At 57.4% G+C, this 25,054-nt stretch overlaps 7 protein-coding genes across 7 annotated transcripts; 2 read left to right on the top strand and 5 right to left on the bottom strand.

The window, feature by feature from the left end:
• Positions 1–1,045: 1,045 nt before the first annotated feature.
• On the top strand, positions 1,046–8,953 carry KVR01_010520 (uncharacterized protein). Its single transcript, XM_044792324.1, has 2 exons — positions 1,046–3,202; positions 3,277–8,953. Exon 2 carries the CDS (start codon positions 3,348–3,350, stop codon positions 8,013–8,015), a length of 4,668 nt encoding a protein of 1,555 aa, XP_044640679.1. The 5' UTR covers positions 1,046–3,202; positions 3,277–3,347; the 3' UTR covers positions 8,016–8,953.
• An 81-nt stretch (positions 8,954–9,034) lies between these two features.
• On the bottom strand, positions 9,035–10,280 carry KVR01_010159 (uncharacterized protein; the record flags this gene model as incomplete). Its single annotated transcript, XM_044781791.1, has 2 exons — positions 9,035–10,109; positions 10,180–10,280. 2 exons carry the CDS (start codon positions 10,278–10,280, stop codon positions 9,035–9,037), a joined length of 1,176 nt encoding a protein of 391 aa, XP_044640318.1.
• A 1,202-nt stretch (positions 10,281–11,482) lies between these two features.
• On the bottom strand, positions 11,483–13,354 carry KVR01_010160 (uncharacterized protein; the record flags this gene model as incomplete). The annotated part of the gene is made up of 4 exons (XM_044793287.1): positions 11,483–11,747; positions 11,799–12,337; positions 12,393–13,241; positions 13,340–13,354. The coding sequence occupies 4 exons, from the start codon at positions 13,352–13,354 to the stop codon at positions 11,483–11,485; spliced, it is 1,668 nt and encodes a 555-aa protein (XP_044640319.1).
• An 863-nt stretch (positions 13,355–14,217) lies between these two features.
• KVR01_010134 (uncharacterized protein) lies at positions 14,218–14,886 on the top strand (the record flags this gene model as incomplete). Its single annotated transcript, XM_044790019.1, has 1 exon — positions 14,218–14,886. The coding sequence occupies one exon, from the start codon at positions 14,218–14,220 to the stop codon at positions 14,884–14,886; it is 669 nt and encodes a 222-aa protein (XP_044640293.1).
• A 1,116-nt stretch (positions 14,887–16,002) lies between these two features.
• KVR01_010446 (uncharacterized protein) lies at positions 16,003–17,609 on the bottom strand (the record flags this gene model as incomplete). The annotated part of the gene is made up of 4 exons (XM_044792437.1): positions 16,003–16,353; positions 16,414–16,928; positions 16,991–17,296; positions 17,354–17,609. 4 exons carry the CDS (start codon positions 17,607–17,609, stop codon positions 16,003–16,005), a joined length of 1,428 nt encoding a protein of 475 aa, XP_044640605.1.
• Positions 17,610–19,374: 1,765 nt separating this feature from the next.
• On the bottom strand, positions 19,375–21,633 carry KVR01_010175 (uncharacterized protein). The gene is made up of 3 exons (XM_044787754.1): positions 21,161–21,633; positions 20,698–21,085; positions 19,375–20,645 (listed from the first exon to the last, which is right to left on the bottom strand). Exons 1-3 carry the CDS (start codon positions 21,566–21,568, stop codon positions 20,236–20,238), a joined length of 1,206 nt encoding a protein of 401 aa, XP_044640334.1. The 5' UTR covers positions 21,569–21,633; the 3' UTR covers positions 19,375–20,235.
• A 498-nt stretch (positions 21,634–22,131) lies between these two features.
• On the bottom strand, positions 22,132–24,372 carry KVR01_010626 (uncharacterized protein). The gene has a single exon (XM_044782356.1). It carries the CDS (start codon positions 23,749–23,751, stop codon positions 22,510–22,512), a length of 1,242 nt encoding a protein of 413 aa, XP_044640785.1. The 5' UTR covers positions 23,752–24,372; the 3' UTR covers positions 22,132–22,509.
• Between the last annotated feature and the right edge of the window lie 682 nt (positions 24,373–25,054).

The following is a 25,054-nucleotide window of genomic DNA, read 5'->3' as shown; positions in this document are numbered from 1 at the left end:
CGGGAAGCGCCAGACGGACGGGTGCGATCGCATCTCCCTGCTGGGCCAGGCCGGGCCAGGCTGGGCTAACAGATGCCAATAGGGATAGCATGCCATGCTTCTACCTCAGTGATCCCAGGCCCTCACGCCTGAGTGGTGACCGAGACCTGGAGTCCCTGGGCGAGGGGACACAGACGGTACTGGCTCCCGTCTCTGGGCCGCGCTGACCACCCACCGGGCGTGCGTGGACCGCGGGCCTTGTCCTGGTCCCGAAGTGAGCGAGCGAATGTGTGTGCCTGGGCATTATATTGTCTGTTGGTGGTTGAACACGCCGCTGCCAGAGCTGATGACTAGGCCTCGAGATGGATCTGTCTTAGACCCTCCCAAGCAACCGGGACCGGCATGGCAGGAGGGAAACCTTGAACGCCAACAGGTTGTGGGCTGTGTGGCCCCGGATCTGGCCAAGCCACCAAGCCACCTGCAGAGGCCATCTCTGCCTGCCTTGCCTGCCTGTGGTCTGCACGTCTGCATGGCAGCATGGCTGCACGTCTGACTGACTGACTGATAGACTTGTCTTCAAGGCAACCAGGCAGGGCAGGAAAGAAGGCAGAAGACCAACGACCAGGAAAACCCTGTGCTCAGCCGGGCTGGGTATGCAGAGTCAGCTACCGAGGGATCATCCTGGCATCAGTCAGCCATCGATCATCAGTCTCTGTTCCCGTCGGCGGACTAGCCTGTTAGTCTACCCGTTGCGAGACCAACTGCAAGAGTCAGAACACGACAGGCCCCGGCGCTTGGGGGTGGCCGTTGACTGGCGCGAATCCACAGCCAGCGGTGCCCCTGCAACGGACTCCCAGAGATCGCCGTCAAGGGTGAGGGAAAGAGGCCGATGGGAGTGCACAGAGTGAGACATTGTCTAAGACATGCATGCAGACACAGCGAACTCGCCGTCGCTGGCCTTGGAGCAGGCGACGGAAACATGGGCTTTTTCGGGATCGGCCCCTGCGCACGTTTTTGTGGCTTCTTCCATGTGGCTTCACCACGGATTTCTTCATCGGCATGTGGGTAGTACACAGTAGTAGTGTGAATTGTGCCTGACAGCATCCAAACAGCCAAACTGCCCCTCAGATCAGGAGTCGTCCGTGCGACAAAGAGCTGCCCCTCACCGTCGTCGCCTGTTCCTTCCTGCCCAAGCTCCCAGGCTTGCCAGGCAACCAGGCTCCCCTCACCGACCCTGGGCTCGTCCCGTCTCAACTCTCGACTCGTCTCGTTTGGTAGCAGTCCATCGTGCACTTCGCCAGCTCGCTTGGCCAACATCCAATGCCACCAGCGGTTGAGCAGATTGTCCCAAGACGATCGGCGCCACTCATCCAAGCATGCGCAGGTCACGGGTCGTCTCTCGACCTCCGCATTGTCCAAGGGACAGACAAGGACTGGTCCTGTCTGCATTATGGCCGACCGACAGTGGACTATAACAGTAAACTATGGACAAGCTCCGACATGACCCAACCCAGCAGCCCCAGGGGACCGTCGTCTGGTCGGCCGTTCGCCATCCTCAAGAGAAGAGGCGAGGGCTCGTTGTTGCCCAATGGCATCATCAACCTGCAAGCTCGGTGCTCCCATAGGGCCTCGTCTCATGCACAGTCCAGGGCGTCTCCAGGGTCCCTCTTTTTACGCGCATGGCGCAGCGTACTACAGTACTCCATACCTTGGAGGAGCCAGAGGGCCTGAGGGCCCGCCCTCTCAACCGGGACAAGGATAGGCAGGATGCGACGCTGCTCATCCTCGACTGTCGCCTATTACCGCCCAACAACCGCTTGCCCTCTGACCCCTCTGCTCCGGTCCCACAGCCGATCTGTCAGGCCTGTCCAACTGCTTTTTTTCTCTCTCATTTGTGGCCGATGAGACCCCACCACGGACGTCGCGAAAGGCAGGGAGAGAGAGAGAAGACAGAGGCCGAATTCATTCGAGGTCCACCTTCAATCGGCTTTAAATGGCTCAATTGCCGTCCAGCATGTTCGATGTACAGTTGGTACAGTACATTGTACACGATCCACGCACACGCGCCCACGCATGAGCCTTGTACCTGGCACGGGGCAGCCAGTGTGCACTGCAAAGTACATAGGGAGGCCTACACCGTGTCTCGGTCGACCTCACAGCTGCCTCACCGTCTGACCCGTTTCGTGGGCTGCCAGGTGGGGTTCTACGACAGCAACTCGCTCGTCAGTCAATGATCTACTTGCCTGCTTGCTGGGCCTCCGAGGTTCCCTCTTGGATCTTGGCTCAGAGCCTGCGCCTGACCCCCACTGCATGTCACGTAGCAAGCACTGCAGTATCTTTGTTGCCCAGCCGTGCCCACCGACGCGTGTTGCACTATCCAGATACTCCATCTCACTTATTACCACGGATGGGGTTCTGGCACAGCACAACAGCCAACCAACATTTGCACGCCACTTAAAATGGTCAAAGATAGTATACGGGCATGCGGGACAGGGCAGGGGGCTGTTAGCATCTTCGCCTGCAGCTGGTGGGGAGTCATTTGATCTTGCCTTGCCCATCAACAATCCTGGACCGCTTCCCCAGCTCTGACGACCCCTGCATCCTGGGAGCGGGTTATCGTCCACACGTTCTCTCATTATTTTCAAGGTACTGCGGCCCAGTCGTCCACCGTCGGCTGCAGTATGGGCACCGGGCACCGCAGCACGCTCGGCTAATAACCTAAATACCTCGCCTCCTCGAAACCAACGACGGTTTTTAAACGCCCGTCTGGACTGCTCCATCACAAAAGGTGCCCACCACACTCCCCGTCACCCTTAGCGAGCTTACACACGCCTGTCGCCGGGGAGATCCTTGTACTTCTCACCACCCTCCAACTCCCTCCCCCAAGCCCTCGGATGCTACCCCATCCCACCGTCTCGACATCTTGTTGACATTTTACCCTTTCCCCTTCGGTCGTGCACGTTTTTTGACTTCAATTCTCTTTATTAATCCCGTGTGCTACCGCGGTGGCACACTCCTCGCCCTTGTCCGCTCTTTTCTGATTTTCACGGCGCTCCACTTACACGCGCATGTTTGGCACATAACACGCCCGCCTCGCATATGTTTGGGGCATTTTGTGGGCAGACTCGCCACCCATAGACTGCACTCATCTTCCTCCTAAAGGCCCTCACTCAAACCCGGTGGGTGGGTGTCCTCGCGGAAGTTCAGCCTTCGATATCGTCTTGTATGACCTGAATCCCCCATCACACCCACCTTGGGGGCCAGGGCCATGTGCTGACTATCGCTACGGCATGCTAGTATCAGATGAAGGTTGGACCCCACGGGAATACATAATGTGTGTCTGAGAGCGCAGGAAAAATTGACCTGACATGGAATCCTCGAGACTGAGGACGGCGGGCCATGGGACGACAGGCACGTCAATTCAGCCCAGGCGTGCAGGCGCCAATGTGAATACGCCTCAGAGTGATTTCACACCTTCTCTGAGCCGGAGGGCCCGTAAGGCGGCAGAGAATGCTGCGTTGTCCCCCCAAGATGTCCCGTCTTCTCGGAATGCGACCAAGATACCCCTGACTTCGACTCTGCGGACATCTGCGCAAACACATGGTCGGAAACCAAGCCTTCACGGCCACTTTTGGGGATCGAACTCCAGCAACGGGTCCGAAGATGCCCTTTCCAGCGTTGCCAGCTCCTCAGGCCCCTCAAGCCGGTCTCAAGAGTCATCCAAGCAACCCAGGAACGTCCTTCGAAGGAAGCATCCTAGAGTGACCCCCGAGCCCACCAGCATGCCCTATCATTCTCGCAACAGCTCCCTGATGACCGACTCGACCTCCTCGGTGCCTCGATCAAATGTCTCGCTGGACATACCACAAGACGCGAACATGGACCGCAAGTTTACCCCGAGCCCAGCAGACCTGCAACCCCAAGACATGTCTGAGACTCCGGCAACCAACACCCAGCCTGCCACCGTTTACCCTGAGCTCGACCGGTACCGAGATTACGAACCTCAAGAAGCGTACCGAAACTACTATGCTGAAGTACCATACCCAATATCGACCGATTTACCCCCACCAACGCCACTGTTCTCAAGCACGAGCAGCCAACATAGCGCCTTCAGCGGGAGTCCCTCTACTAGGTTCTCCGGCTCTCCGGGTGGTGGTCCTTACAGTCGAGACACAACCCCAACCTCTATGTCATCTCAGTCACCCGGCCTTGTTGTGCCTATGCGACTCCCAGTTTCCAGGTCTAAGCAGAGTAGTCCTGCGGATACAAGGCCGCCCGTGACCCGGAGGAGAGCTGGCAGTGCATCGAAAGACGTTCGGGATGACTACACTGAACCGGAAGGCTTGTCCATGGTCAGGGAGTCTGTGAACTCCTCATCGTCGGCCTCCACGGTGCGAGAAGCCACGCTCAGGGAACAGAGACAGAAGAGGCTCATCTCTTCACGTGCTCCCAGTCCGCCGCCTCGGGTGTCCTCTGACAGGTTCAAGAAGACCCGGGACCGGGAAGCCGCGCCTACTAGGACGTCGCACGCACCAAGCAAGTCCGTCCCGGTCATTCCATCCGCAGCCCGAGTCACGAACGATGCCCGTCAGTTTGGCGAAGCATCTGGTGCACCCACACCTCGACCAACGCCACCTATGAGACCGAGTAGGGAGGGGACCCCAGATCTACACTCTCAAGTGGGGCTGCCAGTTCCAGTCGTGCACAGCAACCTGTCTTCGACTCAGCTTTCGGAAAGGAGGCGAAGCCTGAACCCCCCTATCAACACTGCAACTTCCTCCCGCTCCAATACACCTCTACAAGGTGATCGGCAACATCAAGCTCCTGGGCCTAGAATTGGCAGGGAGGCGACACCAGCCCCTCAAGGTGCTGGATTGGGTCCTTCGGCTCAAGCAACCAAGTCGGACCCTCGAAAACCTCCTCGGACACCGAGCCCGAGTGTATCCTCAACCTTCAAGTCTCGGTTCCCCTTGTTTAGCCGCAAAAACAAGTCTATCTCAGAAGCGCCTCCGTCTAATGCCTCCGAGAGGAAGGACAGGCCGGCTCGAAAGGGCCCTGCCGCAGGGACCGGCCACGAAGGATATGGGCGGCTTGGCCATGTACGGCGACGCAGCGGCAGCATGACTAACAACCCTCGTTCAATCCCTGGGACCATGTCTTCGCAGGAAAGTCTTGCGAGCTCCCAGTCAGTTGATCCATTCTTGGCCGAGCGTATGAGCCCCGTCGTCATAGCGGGCGGCGAGATCATCGAAAATCGGAATGTCAGCTTCGATGCCAGCCGAACGGGAAGCGAGCAGAACCTGGCGTTGCCCCGACCTAGCCTCGGTTCAAGGAACAACTCCGGATTATCCTCATCATCACAAGATGACCGCAACACTCTTTGGCCTTCCGCAATGCCCCATCTACCAGGGCCTTCTATGGGACCCCGGCGTCCTTCTGAAAGCAGCGACTCGGAGGCTCTCCACATGAAGCCGACTTTGGCCCTACGGCGATCAATTCAGAGACTCCAGAACGCAGATCAAGGAAGCATGCGTCTGCCCCAGCCCATAGTTATCCGATCCGGAGTGACGACACCATCCATGAAAAGCCACGATACTTCCATCCTATCGGATGATTCGCTCTACGACCCACGCAGAATGCAGGGCCCAGCCAAGATAGACGCTGCACATCCGCCACCGAAGAAGTTGTTGAAGAAGCCTAAGTCCCCCCGGAAATGGAACCTGTTTGGACGTTCGACAACCCATCCTTCCAGTAAGACCAAGGAGCCAGAGAAACCAAAGCCCGTCGCAGCACCAGCAAGCGGACAGAAGAAGTCGGTGGCATTCTACACGATGATGGATGCTTCTGAGCAGGAGTTGGAAGTTCTGCCAGATGTGAAGCAGGTGCTTCGTGAAGCCCAGAGCCCGACACTACCTTCGCCAGCCCCGCAGGCCCCAAACCAGGAGATACACCCAGCACTGCGAGACCAGCATCGTACTGACAGGATGAAGCCTGCCCAAGCAAAGACACCCAGAGCTCCACAGGTCTCGAAGAGCATCCCGCCAGCGGCTGCAAAGGTCGAACCAAGGAAGGTTCCGACTCAACCGGCACGGACAGCACCAGCCTCGACAGCACCAGCGTCAACATCCAAGCCATCAGCATCCAAGCCTCCAACAACTCGATCAAATCGCTTGCCCCAAGTTGGTCGTATCCCGAAGGTTGCTAACTCGCGTACCGAACCAAACAAATCATTCTCCCGACCGTTCAACCGCAACAGCATACAGCAGCAGCCACAGGCTGAGGTGCAGGACTCAGCCGCAGAATTCGTCGCGAAAGGCCCTAGCCCACCGCGGTCACTAACTTCAGCTTCAGACTCAAAGACTGAGGAACAAAAAACCGTGAGAACAGAAAAGAATGCACCGTCTTCGGCCTACCGGCTTTCCAGGGATGTTCCGTCAGAAGCCAGCCGCTCCCAAAACGAGTTTCTCTCATTCCCCCCGCGCAAGGATTCGGAGGGCACCTCGACCACGTCTTCCAGCTGCTCCGGTATGTTGAGCTATTCTGACGCCACGGCCGTCATCCCGGGACCAAATGCTCCTTTAGCCGAGGACGAGGTGTGGGATGAGTACAATGATCTCATGGGCGAGGACGGTCTCAAAGTTCCCCCATCAGCAGGCTCTTCGCAGGGCAAGCCATTCCACCTTGAGATGTGGGGAAGACAACTAGCCAACGACAAGAATACTCAGCTAGAGTCCCCGACCATAGACGCGTATGTCGAGTCAGACTGCGAGACGGAGTTCGAGGCGGAAGCCCAGGAAGAGCCTGCTCCCATGTCGTCGAGCGGTTACAGCTCAGGTCTCACTGCAAAGATTGACGAGACTCTGGAGTCAATCGGCGGGCAGACTGCCTCTTTCAGCATGAGCGACTTTGTCAGCGGCTATGGTGATCGCAACAACAGCCTCAACTCCCAGTCTCAGCTCCAACGCACAAGCACTGCATCGTCTCAGAAGGCACGCGTCATCCGCGACTCTCATGCAAGCGGCAGCAGCCAAGGATCCGATGACAACTCGGCCGTGTCGCAGGTCAACCTTCGTGTTGGCTCGATGACCGTGAGCAAGTGGCTGACTTTTGGCCATGTCCTCTTCAGCCCAGTCAGGGATGAGCTGATTCCCATGACGGGGTCTCTCAAACGACACTCCATCCTGGTGATAGACGGTCTGGGAAACGATGACTGGTCGTTCTACGCAGCCGAAACGTACCCTGCGGCTACGTTCTTCAACCTCTCTCCCCGCTCACCACTGCCAACTGAGAGCCAGGCCCCCTCTTCCGGTGCTCCTCTGAGTCCTCCCAACCACCACCAGATCCAATACAAATCCCACATGGACAGGTTTCCCTTTGGATCTCAAAGCTTTACATCCGTGGTGTACCGGTTCCCATCAGCTGTGCCCGAGTCTCACTATCGCAACATCGTCTCTGAGGCTCGCCGCGTGCTGAAGCCAGGCGGATACATGGAGCTTTCGATACTTGACATCGACCTGAACAATATGGGAAACCGCGGCCGCCGAGCTGTTCGCCAGCTCAAGGAGCGAGTGCACATCCGCTCACCCAACGTGAGCCTCGCCTCCAGCTCGGATCTACTACTGCGTCTCCTCGGGCGCAAGGGATTCACCGACATCAAGACGTGCCGGCTTGGCGTGCCTGTCGCGAGTGCTCTTGCGCCGTCCGAGTCGTCGACGTCAGGCTCGTCAAGAACCGGTTCCAAGTCAGGCCCTGCCAGATCTACGAGCGGCAAGGCTAAGAGGGACACACGCAGTCTCGCCGAGATCATCAGCGACGACGGACCCATCGCCGACGAGAGCATCACGAAGATGGTTGCCAAGGTCGGGCGCTGGTGGTATGACCGTTGTTACGAGAGCGTGGCCCCTGCTCCGGGCGGCAGGAGCATGTGGAGCGATCCGGCTCTTCTTGCCGAGTGCGAGGAGTGGAGGACCACTCTGAAGCTCATGGTGTGCCATGCCCGCATGCCGGAGGCTCGTGGGCGCCTCGCCAGCATCTGAAATCTCTCATCGGGCCAGTTGCCCGCTTCTTTTCCACTTTCGTTTCGAGCATGCATAGCGGACCCAATGTTGTTTTTCGCTCTCGATTTTACACATCATTTCATCCAGGCTTATCCACATGACTAAAATATTCGTGGCTCCCCGGGCCATGTTGAGCAGCATATAAGATCATGGGCGTGCGAATCGAGAACCTGTCGTTTCAGGGTGTCATCATTAATATCTGAGAGCAATCTCGAAAACACAAACAAAGACCAAGAGGGCGCGAGCCCAAAACTACTACCAAGGATACACTCTGCGAGGAGTGTGCCTATTTCCTGGTGTGGGAGTTGAAAATTCAGGCCGAGGGGAAAGTTGTGCAGAGGTCACCGGTGACACAGGACAGTGGACCTCGAGGCATTGGCGGGCCGAGAGAACTGAATATTTCCAATCGATGGGCCGGCACCAACACACACACATATTCGAGGTGTACGGCTTTCTGCCGAATATGACCTCTGGCAGGACCACATTCTTTTTCTTCCCTTTGCTGCAGGATGGCGGGATCGACTTCAGCTGGATTGAGGATTTCAGGGGGCTGTAAACAAGACCTCCCCGCGCCGAGCAAAACTTGGCGCGGGGACTGGAACGTTTGTACGGCAGGAAACAATAATGATGGGTAATATGGATGGGTGATGGGCTGGACACCGCTACACACTCCTTCTCCCTCGGCAATCCGTCTACTCGTTACGAAGACACGTTCAAACGAGGTAAACACGAAAGGTCGGTCCAGGGATTATAGGACAACAGCACACGCTCTGGATGAAACCTCGGATTGGATTTGCGGTGTGAGCCTGTTCGTTTGAACAGGACAACGGTAATGATCGTGCAAGTTATTGTTAGTCAAGCAAGTCGATAGAGATACCCCAGTCATTCAATGCAACTGTCTTTACAGTCTCCACAAGCGAATTACAGTCTATCTATCCATCTTCCTATCTGTGACAGAAATTCCTCCCCGTGAATACCCACCCATTCAAATCTAATATTTAGTATTCATTGCGCCCATCCACACCACTGTCCCGGCGCCTTCTCCTCATGCGCTCGACCTCCCGCCGGCCCTGGTCCTTCTCGAGACCATCCTCGCCTCCCACCAATGACTTCCTCCGTGACGACTTCCAACCCGAACGGAGCTCCCAGACCTCAGGAATAAAGGGGGCAATGCTCTTCTCAACAAACTCCCTCGAAACGCCCAAAGCAAGCGCGTCGGCCACAGCCCGCTCCATGCGCGGCACGTACTGGTCCCTAATCTCGCCGTCCCGCACGTAGACCGTGTTGGCATACACCAGCGCCACGACAGGCGTGCCAACCACCCGGGGTGCAGTCCTATCGCGGCCCCGGGCAGGCGGCGGCGGCGGCGGCGAGGAAGCCCGCTCCCTCCTGCCGGCAGGGATGCCGAGGAGGCCCATGATGGAGCTCCTCAGCCCGCCGTGGCCCACCGCCAGCGCGGACGACGGCGCCGCCGAGGATGGAGCACCCACACTGGCCCCACGCCGGCTACCACCACCACCGTCCCTCCGCCCCGAGCCTCGGCGCTTCCTCTCGCCCTCGCCCAGGCCCTCGTCCCACGACCGAGCCCGCCTCTCCACGCGGAGGACCTCGGCGGCCCTGCCCTGCTCGCGCTCCTCCCTGACCGCCCGGGCGACGCTGGCCGAGGTGCACCGCGCGAAGACGTTGCCCCTCACGGGCTCAAAGTCCACCTGGACCTCAAACTTCTCGTACCACTCCCTCGCCGCGCCGTCGGGCCGCCCCTTCCGGATGCCCATGTACTTGCTGTCGAGGCGCTCTTCGTCCGAGGTGGAGATGGCGTACACCAGGCCTTCCACGACGGGGCCGGGGTCGGCGGCCTGGTCATGGTTCTTGATGCCGCGGTGGTGGTCCCGGGACCGCCCGCGGGCGCTGCTGGTACGGCTGCTGCTGCTGCTGCTGCTGCTGCTGCCTCTACTACCGTCTTTCTCTCTCTTTGAGGGCGCCGGCGCTGTCGGGACGCGCACGATGTTGACAAGCCCGTTCTCATTGACCTGCCACATGTGCCCGCGGAGGGTCGCCTTGCCGAGGAAGATGCTGATAAAATAATGATTTCTTTTAGCCGGTTTGTCTAATTAAGAGATACCTAAAGATGGTTTAATGTTACCTGTCCGGGCAGCGGCGGGCCATCTTCTCCGGGCTGAGGTTGGTTCCGTAGGCGAAATAAAGCCTGTCGGAGGCTGTTATGAGGGCTTGGTCGGCTAGCATCCTGAGATTGTGTGTATGTATCTATTGCTTTATTTTTGTGTGTGTAATCTTCACTTTCTGTCTCTGCGGTGGTGTTTTCCTCGTGCCCCTCGCACGTCTTGCACGAGGATGGGATTGGTATGCGTAGACCAAGTTCTGAGGACTCTCTCTTCGTGTTGAAACAATTATGACGAGGGCGGGCCGGGCAAGAATAAGACAACCTCCAAGGATCCCGTGTGAGATAGATATATGGCTGCGACGCCAGCGGGGCGGCCTGGTGAGGCGCGCGCCGCCGCACCGGACCTCATCCAGCGACCTCTTGGGGACGCGGTCTGGTTTGGCGGCGGCTTCAAGTTCACAGCTGTTTCAGGAGTTTCGCATGTGATCGGGTTTCATTGAGCGCGACTTGACTTCTGACGCTGTGAGGGCTGGTCACGGCCTGGGTCGGCCGGGCCCCGGCCCGGGCTCGTTGTCACCAGCCACCTATGACGACGGCGCGGAGCAGAGAAATGCCGGATTTGAAACATGAATCAAATCTTGAGTGTGAAGATCAGCTGTAAGAAGCGCGCCGAGAGCAAAGGGTGAAAAGGTTGGGTTGTTGTGGCTGGGCTCCACTTAGGCCCTGTCGGGCAAGTAGACGAGGCTGGCTGGCTTGTCGCAAGGCTACCGACCCAGCCCCCACATCACAAGCAACAGCCTTGCGTGAGCGGGCAATTCACACAATGGCGGAAGTGCCCTTGTCTCCATTCAACTTATGATCCAACTGCGCCTCAGGGGTCTCGTAGAGAAGAATGGTCTTGTATAAATGGTATCTGTAGCGCCGGCCTTTTCCCGCTCGTACCTCCGATGCCTCATCCTAGCAACCCATTAAATGTCGCTGTCGCTTCGTGTACGTTGAAGCCGATATGTCCCAGGTCAAGGAAGGATCTTTGTCCTGCCAGGCTCGTCGAGGAACTCCACCTCTGCTCCGCCAGAATAATGATGTCCCCGCTGTGATCATCCATTTGACAAACAGATTCCAGGCCTCATGCACAAGCAAGACAAATGAGACTGTTCGAATATGACAGCCAAGATCCCTTACTGGCGTGTCCCCCTTTTGCGCCGCAAACTCCGTCGTACTTTACTCGATCCCGCAAGAGAAAGTTCAAACGAGTCATGGCAAGCCGCATAAAAGTATGGATGGATCCACGGGGTATCTTCCGTCGTCTCCCGCCGACCCGCCCTCAGTCCTCCATTGGTGCCGTCGGTTTCCCGGCGTCGACGATGATCTGCTCGTCTATCCTTTGCTTCGTCTCGCCCCACTCGACCCGCTTCCAGGTCGTGATCCGCCCGTCGTTAAGGTCGAGGTCGAAGATCCTGATCTTCCGATGGAAGCCGCCGTACCCTCCATAGCCCCCGAAGCCAGAGCCGCCCGCATAGCACATCCAAAGCTCGGGCTTCTTAGAGTCTGGGTTTTGAGAGAGCGCGCAATATTCGTTGGCGTGATCACTAGGAGATGTCAGTCGGACATGGCCACAAGAGGAAAACATCAGTACTCACTGTCCACAGCTTATCATGCTGACGCCCTGCTCGACCAAGGCATCACGGAACCCAGAGTTGTAGTTCGGCGCGGTCACGCCTTCCCTCCACTCGCCCTTGAAGTACTGCTCCGTATCGCGATACTCCGGTAGAGGGATGTGGATGAACGCAATGTTGAGGTGGAAATGCGTGTACTCCTTATGCTTCTTCTTGAGACCCTGCGCAGTCTGTCGGAACCAATCGATCTGATTCTTCTTGATCCAGTCGTAGCCCTTGAACCGGCGCTCGTCGGGCGAGTACGCATGCGAGTCAAGCAGGTACACGGTCACAGCCGAGTGCTTTGAGCTGCCCTTTGCTAGGATCTCCACGTAGTAGTTGCCCACACCGTCTATGTCTTCTGGCCCGGACTTGGACAGAGAATAGGGCAGGGTCTCGACCAGCGCCATCTGATTTGCGCGCGTCAGAGAAGCGCCAGCTGCACCTTCATCGTCGTGATTGCCAAAAATGGTGACATATGGCACCTTGTGCCTGGCCAAGAGCTGCGCGTATTTGAAGATGGCCTATCGTTGGCGTCAGTCAGCGCTCAGCATGTAAGCGAAAGGAGGGTGAACCTACCGACTGTGCGTCTGGAGCGGTATCTCCATTAATCTGATCGCCGCTGAAGACAACCAGGTCCGGCTTCTCGTCCTCCAGGACCCTGGTGATGAAGTCCATCGTCCTCGGATCAGCCTCACACCTCTCGCTCTCGGGGCTCTCTGGCATTGCCTCTCTGCAAACCCCGACGCCGGTACTGAGGTGCATGTCTGACACCTGCATAACCTTGAATTTCCCATTCTCTTTTATCCGGAGCTGCGGCTTGTACGGGTCCTGCTGGCTGCCTCTCCTGACCGTGATATGCGCCGAGGGCACCTTGGGCCCCCCGTCCAAGAGCAGTGGGGTGCCCTTCTCGGGCATCTCCCAGCCGTCGCGCGCCTCGACGGCATCGTCACCAAACAGCACGTCCACGGCGGTGATGGTCCGTTTCGAATCGATGGCGACCTTCTTTGCGGATCTCTTGATCCACAACCCTGCTTCTCGGGGCTCCCATCTCTCGTCCGCCTGGCCCTTCTTGTTGGTGCCGGGGTCGAGCCGGCCGACGTTGACATCGATGATGACCTTGTCATCCGAGGTAAGCTCCTCCTCCTTCTTCCTCCGCACGTGGATGTATGCGCTCGTCACGACCGTCTTCCCCAGGTACAGGTCTTTCTCGATCCGGTGCCACACGTCCGGGTCGAGGCGGCAGGAGGAAAAGACGTTGATGCTCGAGCATTTCTTGATGGTGATGTCGGTGATGAGGAGGCCGGCATGGTGTTGGGGCATGTACTCATGGATGGCTGAGGGTAGGACGCGAAAGTTTCTGTCGAGGAAGAAGACGATGAGGAAGGTGACGAGGGCTACCGAAGATACTTGGACAATCGTCCTGACCTGTCGCCGTGGTAAGCATACGGGGGTGATTTGCACAGGACGACCTGGCCAGCGCGACATCTACCAGAGGAGAGGACGGAGTTGGCAGGCGAGCTTACTATTCGGCGCGTCATGGCGTGAGGTGTGTGGGACACTTGGGCAGCAGTCACCCAAGCTCGGCTGGTGGCATTGAAGTGGTCAATCCGAGGCAACGGGTCGAGTGGGAGATAGCAAGGCGCGTTGCTTCCAGGGGAGTCGCTGTCAGCACCATGTCCGTGCAAGGAGGCCGGGAACTAGAGCATTCAAGTAGGTGTGGAGTTTGAACTGTCGTGGTGGGTATGTTTGATGTAAAGAGTGCGACGCAGCAGTGGATGCTCGTTGTGGTGCTGCCCGCCAGGAAACGGCTGGGGCGGGTGGGTTGAGGCCTTGGAGAGGACGGGCACGGTGACGGACACGGAGAGGGACGGAGTCAGGACGGAGGCGCGAAAGATGCCTGGGCGATCTGGGCTGATCTTTTTTGCAGTGTGCTGTTAGTTGACAAGTGCGCAACCAGGAGCTTACGCTAGCTCCCTTTGTCTGCGGGCCACACGTCCTTTCCTCCCGACGTCCTCCACACACCACCTATCCGAATCTCCTGGCAGCAGGCCTGGGCTGGGCACTGGGCGCCTGTGCACCTGGGCGGTCTGGACTCCAGGGCTGGATCTTGCAGGTCAGAACTCAAAAAGGGGGTCGCCAATCAGGGATCGCCCACGCTTGAATCTGGGGTAGTGGGCTTCCCTTAACCTGCCGCCGGTGCGATTCCAGGCGCTCGGCCGACTTCCGTGCAACGTCGGCTCCGTTACGACTACCACCAAACCCAACTGCCATTGCTCCGTCGTTGTCTGACACTTTATGAAGCTCTGCCCCTGCAAGGATCTCTCTCGCCCCATCCCGAGTGCCTGGGCAGGCGTCTTTGCCAGCTGCAACTTCGAGGCTGCCATCCAACTCCCTCGTCGCCATGGTCGGCGGCCGCCCGCGGGCCGACTTTGACCAACACAAGGACCTGATCATCAAGCTCTACCAGGACAAGACGCCATGGTCCAAGATCGAGGAGGTCCTCCTCAACGACCATGGCTGCAGGGCAAAGTCGAGGACGATCATGCGCCGCTTCAAGGAGTGGGACCTCGACTTCCACCGCGTCATCACCACCAGGTCTGACGACCTCAACCGCCACATCAAGTCCTACTGGGAGGACCGGTCCACCAGGCCCAAGACCGACGAGGAGCTGCTGGCGAGGCTGCACGCCGACGGCTTCACCGTCACCCTGAGTGCCATCATCCAGATCCGCAAGCAACTGAACCTCTACCGCCGCTGGGACGAGAGACTCGGCAGGCACAGGCCCGACTCGGAGCTCGGCAAGAGGGGCAGGCGGAGGCAGAAGCACAACGCTGTCTTTACCGAGGCGAAGCTCGTCCCTCCCCCCGATGCTTCGGAATGCGAGGACGTGGAGCAGGAATCCGGGCAGAGCATTGGCGGCAGCCCGGCCGGTCAGGCCTCACCGCCCCACCCAGCACGTCCGCCCGCGCGGTCAGTACAACAGCCCGAACAGAACATCCAACTCGCGCCTGGGCTGGATCAGGCGATGAGCAGTGGTGCGCATCCAGAGATCACAAGCAGAGATGTGTGAGTTGGTCCCGCACCTTGCGTAGGATGCTGATCTTTAAACGCTGATCTTTAAACAGGCAGTTGAGAGCTCTGCTACACAGGGTTGCCATCTTGGAACAGCACTGTCTAGAAAATGGGATTGGCCTGCCGTATCCGGACCCAAGAATACATATGCCTGCCCCAGGGACATTAGCTGCGGCCGATGGGCGAACCTCGGCAGGCCAGGGCCAGCTTTCTGCCCTGACCATGGAGTTCGGGGAGTGGCATGATGTCCAGTAGAGACACAGGACCCGTCACGATGGTTCTGCTGGTCAGCTCCTGAATCGGAGACTGGCAGCCTGCCCAAACACAGATTGAGTGAACCATGCGTATTATTGACTCAAGGAACGCACGCCCAAGTGGATGCTCTCATCGGCTCATCAAAAACGGCGATATGTTACATCCACAAACATGCTTAGTGAAAGTTTCCTGAATACTGAGACTTATTGTCTATGGTACTCTTCTCTTGGCTTGATGTGGCAAAGAGGAAGCAGTACTAATTTTCTTGGTCTTAGGAACCTCGGTATTGATAGTGATACTATATTCTTCAGAGAAGAAAAAAAACCTTCTCGGGGTAGAGACAGGGCGCACATGGCACCGTCAATGCTACATCGGTTCTTCAGGACCGGAAACCCGGCAGTGACCATATTTGTCATTGTGATATTTCTTGTTGACACACCATTCGACCCAAACCCAGTTGATTCAAAAACTCCACCTTCGCCGTGCAATCCGACCGTTTCGATGATCTCCCTCACCATCCAGAAGTAACGGCTGAGCTTATCATGTAAAATCAGAACTCCTGGTGCCACCCTGCCGTCGGGTTTCGTGCCCCTCCCATTGCTCGCTGACGCTCGCTCTGTGCTGGTATTCGCCGCCGTTCAAAGCTCATCAATGATTTGTTCAACTGTGAATTGTTGACTCTGGGTATTTCCAATGCTCTTCTTGTCTCCTCAACCTTTCTTCTTTGCTTTTGCTGATTGCTCTTGGTTATGTAAAAGACTCGTGAGAACGCTGTCTCGTGCAGGCGGTTTCAGCGGCTCTCGGTCCCCCTGGAGCCAAGGGCCCTGGTGTGTTGATCCCCTGTAGTATGAAGGTTCCTTTATCGCGCGGATCTGGCGCTGTCGCTTCGATCACGTCCGGCTCCCTGTCGCAGAGCATCGCTGTAACTTGGGATCGGAGGCCCCTCGGCCTGGGCCGTGTTGCTCCTGCTGCGCGGCGTCACAGTCACGGACGATGCTCCTCTGCTTCTCGAAATTCGTATCAAGGGTGTGTGCTCGCTTTCAGAACTATTGCGTCGGCTCCCAGCATCCGATGATGGGGGGCTGCTGTAGTCAGGGGGCGGTTGGTTCGGCTCCTGTAGGCCCAGCCCGGCCGCGGAATGCGTCGTGGTTCCACCAGCAGTGCCGGCAGCAGCACTGCTAGGCTCGCCGCCGTCATCGTTGGGCACCAGCTGGGCGAGCGAGATGTCAGTGGGACTCCGAGCAGGGCCAGGACTTGTCGGAGAAAGCACCCTAAAGTTTCCAGACCGTGTTCGGCCATGACCGTGTTGTGGCTCAAGACCCGACTGATGGTGTGGTCTGAAATATGTCTGAACCGATGGGTTGTTGCCCTGACCCTGGGCTTGCGACCCAGTATAACTGTCTTTCCTGCCAGCCTCCAGCAGGATGCTGCCGGCTTCGGAACCATACGGGGGTGGGGGTGCCAGCGACCCCGTCATGGGTGCGAGACCCCATTTCTTCACATTGGCTTCGATGAAAACGAATCCAGCCTGGCCGAAGTTGACGTGGACAGTTGCGGGTCCGTTGGCGCCGACGGCTGGGAAGAAATTCTGGTTCTTCATCCCGTGGCATACATCGTCCAGCTTCTTGCCGTTACGAGTGAAGAAAATGCAACCTGTTCGCGGACGGTACCCGCAACCAATGACATCGCCTTGGACAATCTGTGGCCCGTAAGGTGTATGGTTGAAGGGCTGGTTGAGACGCCTGAAGCCGTTTGAGAAATAGGCAGCCGAGTGCTTGTGGAAGCCTGTCACACAGTTAGCAACCCTAAGGAACTCTTGTGGGACATTACTGCCTCAACAGACATACCTGGTAGCCTGAAGAGCGGATAGGGCTTGGTAGCCATGCCGATAGCAACGAGGGTCGCCTCGGGTTTCTCGTACACCTTGGCCTCCCAATAATATACCTCGTTCTGCTTCGGCACGGGCAGGTTCGTCATGACAGTACATTCGGAGTCGAAGAACTCTATCTCTGTGCGGCCCTCGACGAAGCAGTTGGCGATCTCGAGTTCCGGCTCGAACTCCCATGCTGAAACACCCTTTTCTTGTATGGCCAGATACTGCGAAAGGGAAATATCGGTTTGGACAGACTCGGGGGGGTTGGCGGTGACGAATGCTATCCTCGTGTTAGCATGGGCGGCCCACTTGCGAGATTAGAAATGATGTAGCGCACCTTTGGCTCTCAGATACTCCGTCCGTTGCATGTCATCCATGACCTCCAGCGCCTCGGCCTCCTCCTTGGCGAATGCCTGCTCGTCATCGTATTCACCGGGCCTTCCGATGCGGTCGAGCAAGATGCGGCCGGAGTTTGTGTATTTGAAGAAATAGATGATGACGAAGATGAGACCTATCAGCACGGCGGACCCGAGTGACGACAGAAGGCCGATAAGGACGCCATTGAGGGCGTCGGGTGCGCGGTTAGGCGGCATCTCGAGATTCTTTTTTTCGTGCGATGGCAATCGGATCAAGATGTGGGCTGGTTGGGTTCGCGGTTGATGGGGGCCCGAGAAGTTTCAAGGGTGGCGTCGCCGCCGTGACGCAACCATTCGATAAGAGACTCGCTGCACAGGAGGGACAAGGTGCGAGGGGAGGGCAGCAAAGCAAGTCTGTGCTTGGCGGACAGCCAGCGTCGAGGGATGAAATGAAGAACAAGAATTGACGCAGTCGCAGTCGCAGTTGCAGAAAGAGATGGATTGTGTGGGAGCGAGTGGCGTGGTCCGCTTCTTGTCGTTCAAAGCGGGCGGGAACAAAGTGTGATGCGTCGGACGGACGGTCGGTCGGTTGTTCTGGGTGTGTGGTCGTGCCCGCTGGCACTGGCGCTGGGGCACACTGGGGCACACTGGGGCTCTGTGGGCTTGGCCGGCTGGGTGGTTGGCTGGTCGGCCAGGCAGGATTGGTCCGGCAGGGTCTGGATTAAGAGGGACCTCAGCTGCAGGCTAGCGCAGCGCAGCAGCAGTGCAACGTCGAGGCAGTGTGGAGTCTGGGTCTGAGGTTGGGTTTGAGATGGGGCGCGTTACGGAATTGGGAGCGGCAACGAGTCGCTGATCACGACGAGAGGCGAGGCTCGGGTATCTTAGGACAAGTGAGAACAAGAGAGCAGACAGGGACAGATAGATGAAGTCGTCTCGAGACGGCCCGCTTCACCAAGATATCGGCGGGGGGGATTGGAGTGCGGGTGTTAGGGTGGTGAGGAGGAGAAAGTCGTGGAGGGTTCCAAGGTTGGAGAAGCAGTGTGCCTGTCTCGAGTCTGCCAATATGTGGGTGGGATACGGATAGGCGGGTGGGTCATGATTTGACTGCGCTCCTCCTCCTCTGCCTCTGACTGCGGGTGACCCAGCCTGCCAGCGCACTGCTGGACGTGGTCTGGGTTGCTCAGGGTGTCTGGGACGCTGGGCCGGGGCCAAGGGACGCCTGCCTCAGACCTCAGAGGCGCCCTTGCCCATGTACTGAGTGGGCCGCCACTTCCGTTCCGTGTGCCCGCGTGAGGCCCGCTGTTAGGCGAGGGGTGTCACGAGACACCACAACACTAGCACAAGACAGCCTCCCGATACTTCAGGGTGGTGTGCCAAGAAGACAGTGACGCGAGGTGGATCTCCATACATCAGCTTGATCAGCCCGAGGCTCCCAGGCTCCCTTACATAGCACACGCCAGCCCCTGCCTGGTTGCTCACCATTCCGGGCTCCCTGGCCTAGCTGTACACAGGTTAGCAGGGACAGGACAGTTGACAGTCAACTAGCGACCTTGAAGTCAAGTTGATGCTCAAGAGGGCATATAAGCACGTGTCTACGCTATAGCAGCGTCTAATATCAGGGAGCAATGACGACTCACACTCATGCGCCGTCATCTCATCGTGACCCGTCGACCACACAGCCCACTCCCACTCCCTAGCACCAGGCCATTTCATGCCCGGCAGCCCGGTTGGTTCATGCTGTGGTTGCCCGGTTGGTCTCCTCCCTCGCACCACCCACCAGTGCCACCACCCGTTTCTACCCGCATGAACCCCCACCGCCCTAGCAGCGGGTCTGACGACCACGGCCTCGACAAACTGGACGGCTCCCACGGCCAGGTTTCATCAGCCGCAGCCTGTTTCGTGAGTCTGAGGGCAGTACTCCGTAGGCCTGCCCGCCACTATAATTAACCTCCACTTATCCATCCATCAGCCAGCCAGTGTAAGCCAGCTAGCCAGCCAGCCAGCCGGCCCATCAGCCATCTCTCCCGCTGCCCGCTGCCCACTGCCAGCCCGTTTGGCATCTGCTTGATCTTGTTTCTTTTGCCGCCCAAGCAGAGTCTGAGCCGCCTTGTCTCCCTTTGCTAATAATACATTTAAGCTTATGTATGCCTCCCGGCCTGTCACCTCGAGTCCTGCTACTTTCACCCGGCCACTGATTCCCGCAGATCTCAATACAAACATGTTTCGAGCATCTCATTGCCCGTCACAATTGTTTGTTTGACTGCACTTGACAGCCGAGACACCGATCGACCGGATTCGTCTCCTGTGTCCTCTCAGTCACGTGAAATGCCCAACAACCAGACGCCGCCAGGATATCAGGTCATTATCGCGATACCCCCACACATTCAAGAATGACAAGAAATGATAGCAGAGCCCCTGTCAAATGCTCCTGTCCACCAGCTGATGTGGTTTTATTCCTCAAGTGATTGTACTACAGCCCGTCATCCCATAGGTAGGAGGTTATACGTGTAGTGAGCTCAGCAGTGAGGAACAATCAAGCTGTTATATACCCATACGGTGACTACGTAGCAGAGATCCGAGCAAAGCTCGTGCATGTGGCTGTTTATGAGCTTGAGTACCCGCGCCAACGTTGCTCGGCAAGACTGGCACATAGTGAGTGATCAGGACAGCTGCAGCTGCAGCATATGAGTAGGAAGGGTTGTAGCGGTAGACTGCTTGAATCCCTCCGCATACTATGGATGACGCTCACCCAATTCCACCGCATAGGGACCTGGTTTTCCCAGTATCCTCAACCGGGACCATGTAGCCTCCACATACGTCTCGTCCCGTACAACAAGTGCCAATATCACCAACAATGATCTATTCAGAGCTCAGATGACCGTGCAGTAGGCCGGGAGCGAGTTGTAGTAGCCCAAGGGTTCGTCACGTAATTCTCCAACTCAAGACCTTGAACACCTCTCGTGGCCTCTTCCATGAGAGGAATGAGAAATGTTTGAATTCCGCATTGGCAAAGACTTCTTTTGGCCCGATAACCTTTCGGGGATTCAATATCCCGCGCCATCTGGACGATGCCATCAATACTGAACCCATCATAAGGAGGCGCTGGCTGTGGGCTGAGGATGGCTCTCGCGGACATTTCACGATAAAGTGTGCCGACCAAGATTGCGTTGCATGCGATACCGCAACTGACCCGGGCGGCGAGGTACCGAAGAAGGTCGTGCAACCCATCAAGGAACGCGCCAACGGTACGTATTCTGACGCGCTCGATTTCCTCTGCAGAAGCCGTCAGACAAGCATCTCAACCTGCTGACACGGACAAACTAACCGATTAGCCTCTCTGGGAATGGCAGCCCCAAGGACCGAAACGGTTCCGTGGTCTGTTTCATGGCTTGGTATGTCAAATCGCGGAATGTTGTGCCCTGGATGAAGACGCACGAAACAAAGAGGACCAAGACGAAGTCTCTTGAATATTGGGTGACGTTCATCGTCTCCCCCAGGCCCTCGATCCACGTATCGGAATAGAACTTCACCACGTCGTAGCATTTGTAGTAGTCGACCAGCACCGCGATCTTCGCGAGCAGCTCCAAATCAACATGTCGTGGAACATTGTGGCTGTTGCCATGCACTATATCCATGAGAAGTTTGAATGCCTTCTCGTCCCAGTCTGTGGCGGATATTTTGTACCACGAATCGACTCGTGATGTGTTCTCCTCCTATGGCCCAGTCAAGATTGTTCTGAAATAAGGAGAAGCCGAGATCAAATGTCTCGATGATAATCGAAATCGTACTTGATGCGCGTGTTCGTTGATGCCATCATCGTCTTCAAGACCTGCCTGTTTAGGCCTTGTTGCTTCTGGCAGGTCTGAAACATGTGGGGTGTCTTGTACAAGTTGGTCGGATGTATCGAACGGCGTTTCTTCCCCGAGTGCTGCTTCTTCAAATGAAGGATCAACTGGCACATGGAGCGGTGCATCTTCCAACCGCGGCTCTGCTTCGCTTGGCAGGTCTGACCAGCTTGGATCCAACTGTCCAAATTTGCGAACCAGCTCAGCGTCAGGGAACGACTGCCAATATTGCGAGACCTCCGAAGGTTCTTTCTCGAGCCAGACAAAGAACGGCTCATTGGGGTTGTGAAGAGTTAGTATCACGTCTCCTTCGACGTCGAGGTCGTAGTCTATATTCGACTCAGACCCCATGACTGCCTCCAACGACGTTGACGCCTCTTTGGTGTTGACCGACGCACGGAGATTATGATCTTTGAACAGAGCTGTTAAATGCGGAATTTGCAAACAGTCATTGCGGGGTGCAAAATGCCCTGCAAGTCCCTTATCCAATCTGCGTGGATGGGGCGCGTATGTTGTGTAACCTCAGGCATGGTTGGCAGATGGATGCCCAATGGGGCTCCAGGCTGAATTCTCGTCTCGGAAAAGGCGTGAGCGGTACTCTTTCTGTCGACATTCCTAGAAAGAGCAACAAATCACTTTAGATCCCAATATCGAGGATTAAATGTGCGCGTCAGGGCATGGCCTTCTTGTCAGACACCCCCCGGGGCCACCTCGCAACAAAGCATAGCCTTGCGAGCGAGCCATTCTCACAGCTGCGGACGTCCAAACTGGACCCAAACGAGGGGCTTATCCTGGCGTTCTTCCTTCAGCAAGGGACTGCTATTCGCTGTTTCCCAATGACCAAGACGGCAGGACAGCCAGAAGACAGGTACTCTATGAGGCACCGAATTGCACATTTAAACTGGGGCTCGGGGATCGATCAATCTCGTGATTTGGACTTCTTTACATTATATTCACAATGCTGCTCAGTTTGCCGGCTAACAAACGCCGCGAATGTTGTATACCCAAGCCAGGCTGATCCGCCCGGCGACACAAAGGAGATGTACCGATCCCTCAAATAACCCTCATCCCAGCCCGGCTCTCGTCCGTATCCTTTGCCCATGTCACCCCATGCGCAATCCGTCCGTGCTTCCGTAAATGAAAAGGTATCCACAACAAGTAGGAACTCGGTGCATTCTCTCGTGTAAAGTCGCATTCGTAAACCATCATAATGATAACCGCCATAATCACACCCCTGCGCGTGGGGCCTTCTCTGAAGGAGCACCCATCACATACCTCAACAGCGAGAGGGCCTACCTCTCCCGCCTGTACCCAGCACCCCCCCTGCGCTTCCGCTTCTCCTCCGCGTAGTCCCTCACGTCAGTGCCAGCGACAGACGAGCCGGCACCCGAGTCGGAGAGCCCGGGGATGACGTGGTGGTACGACTTGGTGCCGACCTCGCTGCCGACATCACTCTCGGCCCAGCTGCCGGGGATTCTAGACTCGACGTCCTCGCTGGGGCCGTAGCTGCTAGGCGCCATGGGGGTGTCCTCATCGACGCGGTTGTTCTGCTGCCAGGAGAAGTTGCGCCTGTGGGATGACGACGCTCCCGCCGCGGAGGAGGCTGCCGCGGCGCGGCCCCTCTCCTGCAGCTTCTTGGCCTCGGCCCGGATGCGCTCAGCCTCGCGCGAGTCGCGCTTGTCGGCGGTGGAGTAGACCTTGCGGATGCCGCTGGACTTCTTGGGCTTCTCCGGGGTGGTGGTCGGCGTGCGCTCGCGGTGGCTGATGAGCTCCGAGGTGACGGTGCTCTCCGTGTAGCCACCCCTGGACGACTCGGTCGGGTTTGTCGAGCCGTCCCACTGGCTGGAGTCGCTCTCCTTGTTGATGCCGCCGACGCGAGCGGGTTTCTCGTGCCGGTAGTTGCGGAGGTACTGCTCGGCCTCGGCCTCGGCGTCCTCGTCGACCACGCCGCCGTCTTCGGCTACCTTGCGGGCGCGCTTGCGCTCCTTACTGCGCTTGAGCTCTTCCTTCTCGCGGCGCTTCTCCTCGCGGCGCTTTTCCCTGTCGCGCTCCTTTTGCTCGCGCTTCTTGCGCCTCTTCTCCCGCCCGACAAAGTCGCTCACGCCGCCAGTGATACCGGTAATGCCCGTCGTGCCGCTGACGACAGTGGTGGCGTCCTCTGTGCTACCATCGTCGACGTCCTTATACACGCTGCCGCCGCCGAGGTCGGTCTCGGTGGTGGCCCCCGACAAGGTAGTGCCGTTCGGGCCCTTGCGACGCAGTACAGTAGACTTGTAGTCGTCCCAATCGTTCTCCTTGAAGTAGAAGCCGCCATTCTTGGCGTGGAAAAAAAACCAGATGCCGACTATGACGAAGGCGGCGGGTATCAGGCCGAATAAGATAAAGAGAAACTTCTGGTTGAACTGTTCGGGGTGGATGATGCCGGACTCAGGGTTGGGCCGGTTGTTAGGTGCATCATCGCGGGCGAGTAATAGGGACCGTGCAGCGACGGGTCCGAGTCTTGCGATGCTGTCGCTGAGGTCGGCTGGCGCCATGTTGTCTGTGGTGGAAGCAGGCCCGCTTCACACTGGAATTTAGGAGTGGATTGGAAGGGTTGACATGTGAAGGGACTCTGGCTGGTATTGGTTGGCAGACCAGCCAAAGTCGGGCAGCGTGGAGAGTCGATCAGCACAAATGATGTGCTTCTCCCCTCTGCTGCTTGACCTGCTGATGTTGTCGTGTAAGTTGTCGCGTGTTGGCTCGTGTCTTTGCTTCAAGACAGACAAAGAGTGAGGTCAATGTGCGGTCGATGAATCAATTAGTTGACCGACCGACAGAAGGAAAAGTACGTTAAGCTTAGACGGATGGACGTTGTAAGAGGTAAGCGGTCTCTGGAGATTCAATGTGGTGCAGGCTGTGAGAGGTGGTTGCTGTGGGCGGGCGGTTTTGTTCCTGTGGAAACGCGATGGCTGGGGAAAAGCGGTGGTTGGGACCAGGCCACCCCTGCACCCTGCCGCAGCAACGCTCCTTCCAAGCGAGAACAGGAACCCATGGATGGACAGCCTTGTTTACATGTATGCAGAGCAGGCAGCCCTTGCTAATGTGATTGTTATAAAGATCCTGCTGCATCCATCACCACGTACCGGTAAGCCAGGATGCGTGCCTGGGCATCATCGAGACAGCACGTGAGCCATGTGGTTGTTGATGGAGACAGTCAACAACCGACGTCATCGCCTCGGGTATTGGCGAGACAACCCGCATTGACAGGTCCTAACCCTGGCGGAACTATACTACCGTACATTTACACAGTACTCATTCGGCCCCCACGTTTCCCATCCTGACTGCCCTGACAGCTCGGAATTGGGGGGGGGGGCCGTCCCGAGCAACCGACACACGATTCAAGAATCAAACCCAGAACAGAACACGCTTACCCGTCTCGCACCACCACCCATGAAGGGGGGGCGTCGCGCTATCAATCAGCGAACCCTTTCAACCCTGTGAGACTCGAGACAAGAGACGAGACTGCTGCCGGAGAACAGCTCCAGTGGCCTAGGAGAGTCAGTCAGGCAGTCGGTCACTCAGTCAGCTCAGCTCAGGGCTGTGGGCATGGTTATTGGTGGGCAGCCCCTCGAGAGGCGCCGAGTGAGCTGCGGACATGTGGCATGGCATTTCTCGAAATAAATGGCTCAGTCTCTTCCCCCTGCCTGGCCTTAGCACGACATACGAGTTGCTGGCACTATCCAAGTACCGTCGTACCGTACACAAACACACACACAAACCTCCAATCACCTGCCAACTGGGCGCCCGATTACCAACAATGAACCCAACCCGGCCTGCACCAACACGAGCGACAGCTGC

This window comes from Diaporthe batatas (assembly GCF_019321695.1).
Source record: "Diaporthe batatas strain CRI 302-4 chromosome Unknown Contig00013, whole genome shotgun sequence".
Taxonomy (NCBI): domain Eukaryota; kingdom Fungi; phylum Ascomycota; class Sordariomycetes; order Diaporthales; family Diaporthaceae; genus Diaporthe; species Diaporthe batatas.
The sequence above is the reverse complement of the archived record's forward strand: the minus strand, read 5'-3'. Positions and strand labels throughout refer to the sequence as shown.

Excerpts from the sequence above, each read along its gene's own strand:
- KVR01_010520 (XM_044792324.1), top strand. The coding sequence starts at position 3,348 with ATGGAATCCTCGAGACTGAGGACGGCGGGCCATGGGACGACAGGCACG.
- KVR01_010175 (XM_044787754.1), bottom strand. The coding sequence starts at position 21,568 with ATGGGGTCTGAGTCGAATATAGACTACGACCTCGACGTCGAAGGAGAC. Across the intron at positions 21,086-21,160 it reads TCAACGAACACGCGCATCAA|GAGGAGAACACATCACGAGT; the intron begins GTACGATTTCGA and ends ACTGGGCCATAG. Across the intron at positions 20,646-20,697 it reads ATTCCCAGAGAGGCTAATCG|AGGAAATCGAGCGCGTCAGA; the intron begins GTTAGTTTGTCC and ends CGGCTTCTGCAG.
- KVR01_010626 (XM_044782356.1), bottom strand. The coding sequence starts at position 23,751 with ATGGCGCCAGCCGACCTCAGCGACAGCATCGCAAGACTCGGACCCGTC.